Source organism: Abrus precatorius, unplaced genomic scaffold (assembly GCF_003935025.1).
Source record: "Abrus precatorius isolate BTA unplaced genomic scaffold, Abrus_2018 Scaffold11, whole genome shotgun sequence".
NCBI lineage: Eukaryota > Viridiplantae > Streptophyta > Magnoliopsida > Fabales > Fabaceae > Abrus > Abrus precatorius.
Window position 1 is genome coordinate 8,137,055 of NW_020874303.1, and position 7,003 is coordinate 8,144,057.

Here is a 7,003-nt window from a genome sequence, read left to right on the forward strand (position 1 = left end):
GGATTTTTCTGAATGTACAACTGTTAGATAATGAGCACATTGTTGAGGAATCAATACTGAATCATGGTCTAAAGGTGAAACTAATCACGTTCCTTCCAACCAGCAAAACAATCTTCGGTCAAGCTGACAACATTAACATCTAGTAAAGGTAAATATTTAGCACACATATTTCACTTCATTTGTCATCTTCTTTATAAGGAATCAATGCTTATGATGTTTCTTCTTAAATTGTTGGGCTAAAAAGGAAATGGAATGCGAATATGTTGCATGGAAGCTGCGTGTTGGGTTACAGTTTAACACTCTTGAAGAAGCATGGAAATATTGGTGTGAATATGATGGAAATATTGGTGTGAATATGGAAGGATAACAGGATTTGGTGTGAGGAAACAATATTATAATAGGCGAAAGGTTGATGGTGTAATTTCATCTTGTCGGTACGTTTGTTGTAAAGAGGGACATCGAAAGGATGATAAAAGAAATCTAACAGTTACAAAGCACAGGGCAGAAACTAGAACTGATTGTCTTGTAAGAATAACATTGCTTTTGGGATGCAACAACAAATATGTTGTACATGAGTTTGTTGAAGAGCATAATCATCCATTACAACTTCCAGAAACAACACACATGCTTGCTTCGCATCGTAAGATAACTGAAGTCCAAGCTCATCAAATTGATTTGGCCGAGTCCTCAGGATTGCGACAGAAATCATCATTTCAGCTAATGAGCACACTTGCAGGACATCGAGCTAATGTTGGGTATACTCCTCTAGATGCAAAAAATTATTTGAAGAGTAAGAGACAATGGGGAATGTTATATGGAGAAGTCGGTTACTTAATGGAATACTTTCAACGACAGTTAATCGAGAACCCATCATTTTTTCATGCATACCAAATGGATGTTGAGGAACAAATCACAAATGTTTTTTGGGCAGATGCGAAGATGGTCATTGATTACGGGTGTTTTGGTGAAGTCATATCATTAGACACTACATATTGCACCAATCGAGCTAATAGACCTCTAGCCTTGTTTTCAGGATTAAATCATTATCGAGGTGTTGTTATTTTTGGGGCAGCCTTATTGTATGATGAGACAGCCGAATCATTTAAGTGGTTGTTTGAGACCTTCTTGGAAGCACACAATCAAAAACAACCTCAAACAATTTTTACAGACCAAGATCAAGCAATGGCCAAGGCAATTGTTCAAGTAATGCCTCACACACATCATGCTTTATGCACATGGCATTTAATGCAAAATGGCATAAAACACCTTGGCAATTTGATGAGAGGAGAAACTCATTTTCTAAGAGATTTGAAAAAATGCATGTATGACTATGATTCTTCAATTGAGTTTGAGGGGGCTTGGAGAAGGTTCATAACAGAATACAATGTTGAACAAAATTCTTGAATTACTTCACTTTATTCCATAAAGGAGAAATGGGCATCATGTTATCTTAAGGATGTGTTCACCCTTGGAATGCGAAGTACTCAATTAAGTGAAAGTTTAAACTCTGATTTTAAGGCATGTATGAAATCTGGTGTTGACATAAAACAATTCTTTGCTCACTTTGAACGAGTTGTTGAAGATAAGCGTTACAATGAGTTGAAGCATGAGTATGACTCCCGCCACAAGCTAGCTATATTGCAGTATGAGGTGTCACCAATCTTAATACAAATGGCCAAGGTTTACACACATACAATATTTAACTTATTCCAACAACAGTTTGCTCAATTCTTAGCTTGTAACATATCCCAAAGGTTTGAAACTCCTCCTATAATTGAATATGTGATTACTAAAGTCCATCAACAAAGATCATGGACGGTTACATTTGAACCTTCCTCAAGCACTATATATTGCTCTTGTAAGAAGTTTGAAACATTTGGCATACTTTGCTGTCATGCATCGAAAGTGTTTGAAGCCAATGATGTGAAGGTTATCCCTGATAAATACATACTTAAGAGATGGACAACACAAGGTCGTAGTGAGATTATTCACAATGTCAAAGGAAAAGAGGTAAAAGGAGATCCTAAACTTAGTACCACACGCCGATACCGTAATCTAGCATGTAAAATAATTAGGTTGGCATCCGACGTTTCTAGTTCAGAAGAATATTATCAGCTAGTTGATGATAGTATTAACAACTTAATCAGCAAAATTACAAAACTTCAATTGCAAACAAACAGTCTAATGGATAAAGATAAAGATGATGCAGAATTTATGGCCAATAATGATGGTACACAACCTAAGGGATTCAAGCGACGACCAAGCAGTAAGAGGAAAGGGAGTAAACGTTTCAAAAGTTGGGTTGAGCTACAAGCAAAGAGAAAGAAGAGTAGAACTCCAATTTTAGATCAATCAACGTCTCAGGTTCTTTTATATAATGATTTTGAATACCAATAAAAACAATTCAGTTAACTTCCATATTATAACCATATAATATAATAATATGGGTGTTAATATGTTATAGGAATATCAACCAGTGGTTTATGATCCAGTTGAAGTACATTGTTCGGCACCTCCATGTTATGATTCCCCTCACACATTACTTAATCAATTAAATTTTACAGATTTGTTGAGAGTAATAATTTTAACCTTAACTTTTACATTGTCTAATGATTGATGGTGGTTCCTAATATCTCTTCTTATTTTGTAGGAACAACTTCATGATACCAATGATTCAATTCTGGATGATATTTGATTGGAATCGAATGGAATGGAATCCTCAGCTTCTTTTGTTTTTGACTTGTCTATGTACTAGTGAATTCTTTTTTGGGTAAATTTTATTGTGAACATTTGTGCACCATTAATGGAATGGAATGGAATGGAATCTTTATCCATGTTTTGCTGCCACATTTAAGTGTTTCTGGATGAGTGGAATTGACTTTAACAACAAAATTTGTAAACTTTTACATTTTGAGAACATGCTGTCATTTTCTGCATAATTTTTGCTTTTTCTGCATAATTCGCTTAAGCGGATCCTTATTAGCTTAAGCGAATTATAGTCCTGTGAGCTCCCTGTCCCAGATTCGCTTCATTTTAATAAAATTCGCTTGCATCCGCTTTAAACGAAAAACACTTACGCTTAAGCGATTTAAACAGTGCTTAAGCGAGTAATCAGCACAAAATCCATGCTTCTCTGTTCCAAATTCGCTTAAAATTACAGATATTTGCTTGGACGGGCTTAAGCGATTCAAGATTTGCGGGATCCCAGAAATGCTTCGCTTAAGCCAAAAGTCCCGCTTAAGCGAGAAATCACTCAAAATTCGCTTAAGCCATTTCACATTCGCTTAAGCGAATGTGAACATGAGGCTCATGTTCCTGCCAAAACATAAGAGGATCCGGATCCTGGGATTTGATAGATGACATGATGAATATATAATTTTCTTTACGTTTATATTTTAGAATACATGTTGATATGACTTTTGTATGATGCAGCCAAAATCACGTGAACAGTGGAATCCTTCCACTTTAAAATTCGATTGCATTCTTAGTGAAAGACAACATTTTGAAATAATCTAAATACAGGCCTAAATCTGGAATCAAATATTTTAATCAAAATCTATTAAATACTATTATTATAACAAAAATAAAGATGAGTGTGAGATATTCTTTGTACATGTATGTAAGAAATTATTTTTTTTTGTTACTGTCTTTTATCCTTTACATTTATATTTAATATATATATATATAATTAAATTTAATTATTTTTATAATAATAATAAAGAAAAATAAAATAAATTTTAAGTATCATCTTCATTTATAATATTTATGTTATTTTATTGATATCATTTTACTAATTTTATATTTATATTTTTGTTATTGTCTTATTGTCATGATAGATTAATTTTTGTTTTATTTTATTTTATCTCATAATTAATAATTTATATTTTATTTTATTTTTTTAAAATTGTATAGCAAATATGATAAATAAATACATGAAATAAATATAATAGTTTACAATGCTACTGTGTAGCATCTCTACCTTTATGCATTGTCAATTTTATAAATTTATGTGTACCAATGTTACCTTTGGTTTATACCGTAAATAATAAAATATATATATATATATATATATATTTTCTTTCTTTCTTTTTTTGACTTCTAAAATTAGTTAATTATATGTTTTTTAGCTAAAATTTATCATTTAGAATACTTTAATTATATTAATCCAATAGTTTATAATATTATTGTGTAACGTCTCTACCTTTCTATACTTTAAATCGTTAAGGCTCTTGTGTACCAACTTTACCTTGAGTTTTATGCAATATGAATTTATCAAATGAAGTCTTAACCTTTTATTAAATAAATATTTTTTGATCAAATTAAATATATTTATTTCTTTCATTAAATAGAATTAATTTCATATTTTTAAAGTCATATTTTAATAACTTAAATAACCAATCATCTCTTCATTTTATTATACAAATTTTTGCAACATCGATGTGTAATTTACCTTGCCTTCGATCGTCCAACAAATTATAAGAGATTTGTGTATAGCTTACGTTATCTTAAATTTTCTTTCAACACCAATCATAATCAAAAATAAAATTTAAATATTTCGTTTACGAATAAAATATTTTTAACGATTTGAAATATAGTTGTGTGATCTTTATTCACCCTTTGTATTGTTTCTCGTAGGGTACAAGTATAACTGTGTTATCTTGTATTCTAAACATTATAATTTTATTAAAATAATTTTAATTTCAAATTAATTTTTATTTTACTAAATTTAATTTTAAATAACCAAATTCATAATTTTTAGATAGAATTATGTGGTTTTGAGTTTTCGATTGCACCCGGGGATATGTAGGAGCAGGAACCGGACTTGTCAAGTCAAAATAATTTTTTAAGGTATCTATTAACATTTTAATAAATAATTTTTCTTCTAAAATGAAAATAATTAATGTTTAGGGGTTAAATAAATATTTTTTAAAATTAAAATGAATTTGCGTAAGTAACTGACATTATAGGATGTTAATACCTTCCCTACACGTAAATGACTCTGGAACTCATTTTTGGTTCCAAAGATCATATTATTTTAAAAAGTTTTTCCAAGGTTTTCTTAAAATAAATTTTAGTGACGACTCCTTTAATTTTTTAGAAAACATTTTTATTCCTAAAAGATGTTTTTCTTAAACTTCATTTTTTGCTGTACCTTGCGACTGCCCGGTTGCAACATTAGATCTTTAGAGTCTTTCACAAATTCTATTTATGAACTTAATGCTTTTTAGAATAAAAAATTTTACACTTCTACAATTTCAATTTGTAACACCCGACCTTTCTTTATATTAAATATATTAAGCTTAGAAAAATATTATAAAGAATAACCAAACTTTCCCTTCTAACAATTAATTTCAATTTATATAGATAAAACCTTTTGCAACAATCAATTTATGTATAAGACCAATTTTAAAAAAATAAACTGCATGAAATACATTTGCAAATCGATATTCACATGCCAAAAGATTTTAGTTACAACATAATATATTACATTTATGTATCATTACTCAAAATATTTTATAATTTACAGCAGTTCATTCACATTTCTTATACTGAGGATATGAAACTATTCATCTATATCATGTCAGCCCTCAATTCTTGCTAAGCTCTCAACTGTTAATTCATCATCCTCTCCAAGAAAGGCGTTACCAGAGTCCACCACCATTTCTATACTAGAGAATCTCTCAAATGTATAGCTATTAGGTCTTCCTAACAAATCATGATCATGATAAGTAAATACATTATTCATGATCTGAAAAGGCCTTACTATTTCCTGGTATAAATAAAAACTAAAAGACTGATGAATTTGACAACTGGTGGAGAAATCAAAAGAAACCGCATAATTATAAATTACTTCTAATGTGTACTCCTCATCATTTCTAAAATATATTCTAAATATAAATGTACAACATGTTTATATTTTCTAAATACATAATTTAATCTATTACTAGCATAAACATCCACTATATCAATTCGCACGGGATGTGTTGTCATCTTTACTATCTGCAGAGTGGTGTAAGGATGAGCAACTATTTTACCTTTCAAACACAACACAAATTCATCATATCGCTTATTACAATAAATCGTAAATATACAATAATCATTATTTCATACCACATATAAATTATTCTCAATCCTAACATATAAATTCACACAATTTCATTATATCATTATCATTCCATTTTCAAATACGCACTTTCAATGCCTTGTGATCACATTCATTCGATGTCTTTAGCAATTTTCAAGGTCTTACTCAACCATGTAAACAGTTGCCAGTTAGCTCATACAATACGGATCCAACGTATGCAATCACGAGCCCCTTAGCAAAGGCATAGTCAGAAGTTTAGTCAGGAAATGAGTATGAGGTCATGTGGCGCATTCGCACTCAACAATAATATGTGCATAATCATGAATGTCGCTCACCACCCTACATTTTTTTGAGATTTTCTTATCTTCTTTAGACTCTATACTTCTAATGCATCTCTGTAATTATTTACATCAATCCATTCAGTGCTCATATTCATTCTACAATCCAATTATAAAATCGTGCTTAATAACAGATCCAAACTAATTCCATATTGCTTTTCACTTACTCATGATTTCAATAATCACATCATTGAACAATAAGGTCATATCACATCCAGTACATTCATCAAATATCATCAAAACTTGCTTAATCATAGTATCATGCTTTCTCATCATATATTTCATATTTACACAGTAAAATTACTCAACCAAAACATTAAACATATTCATATCAGTAATCTTTCTTCATTATTACTTATTATTCACATATATATCATAAAAATGCTATATATACATACTCTCTTGAGCTCAACATATAACCTATGACATATAATGATAAAATAAAGCCCCCATTGCCTTATATTGAAGATCTAAATGGAGATTGACGAGGAAGAACGTCCTAAAATAATATTTCTACCCAGATAACACGAATTTGTTCCTTAAGAATAAGATTCAAGGAAAACGAATGGTAAAAACACAA

General features: G+C 30.3%; 1 protein-coding gene across 1 annotated transcript; it reads left to right on the top strand.

The window, feature by feature from the left end:
* Positions 1-247: 247 nt before the first annotated feature.
* Positions 248-2,695, top strand: LOC113855580 (protein FAR1-RELATED SEQUENCE 5-like). The gene is made up of 7 exons (XM_027487214.1): positions 248-324; positions 363-1,020; positions 1,090-1,386; positions 1,429-1,650; positions 1,720-2,364; positions 2,465-2,497; positions 2,651-2,695. Exons 1-7 carry the CDS (start codon positions 248-250, stop codon positions 2,693-2,695), a joined length of 1,977 nt encoding a protein of 658 aa, XP_027343015.1.
* Positions 2,696-7,003: the final 4,308 nt, after the last annotated feature.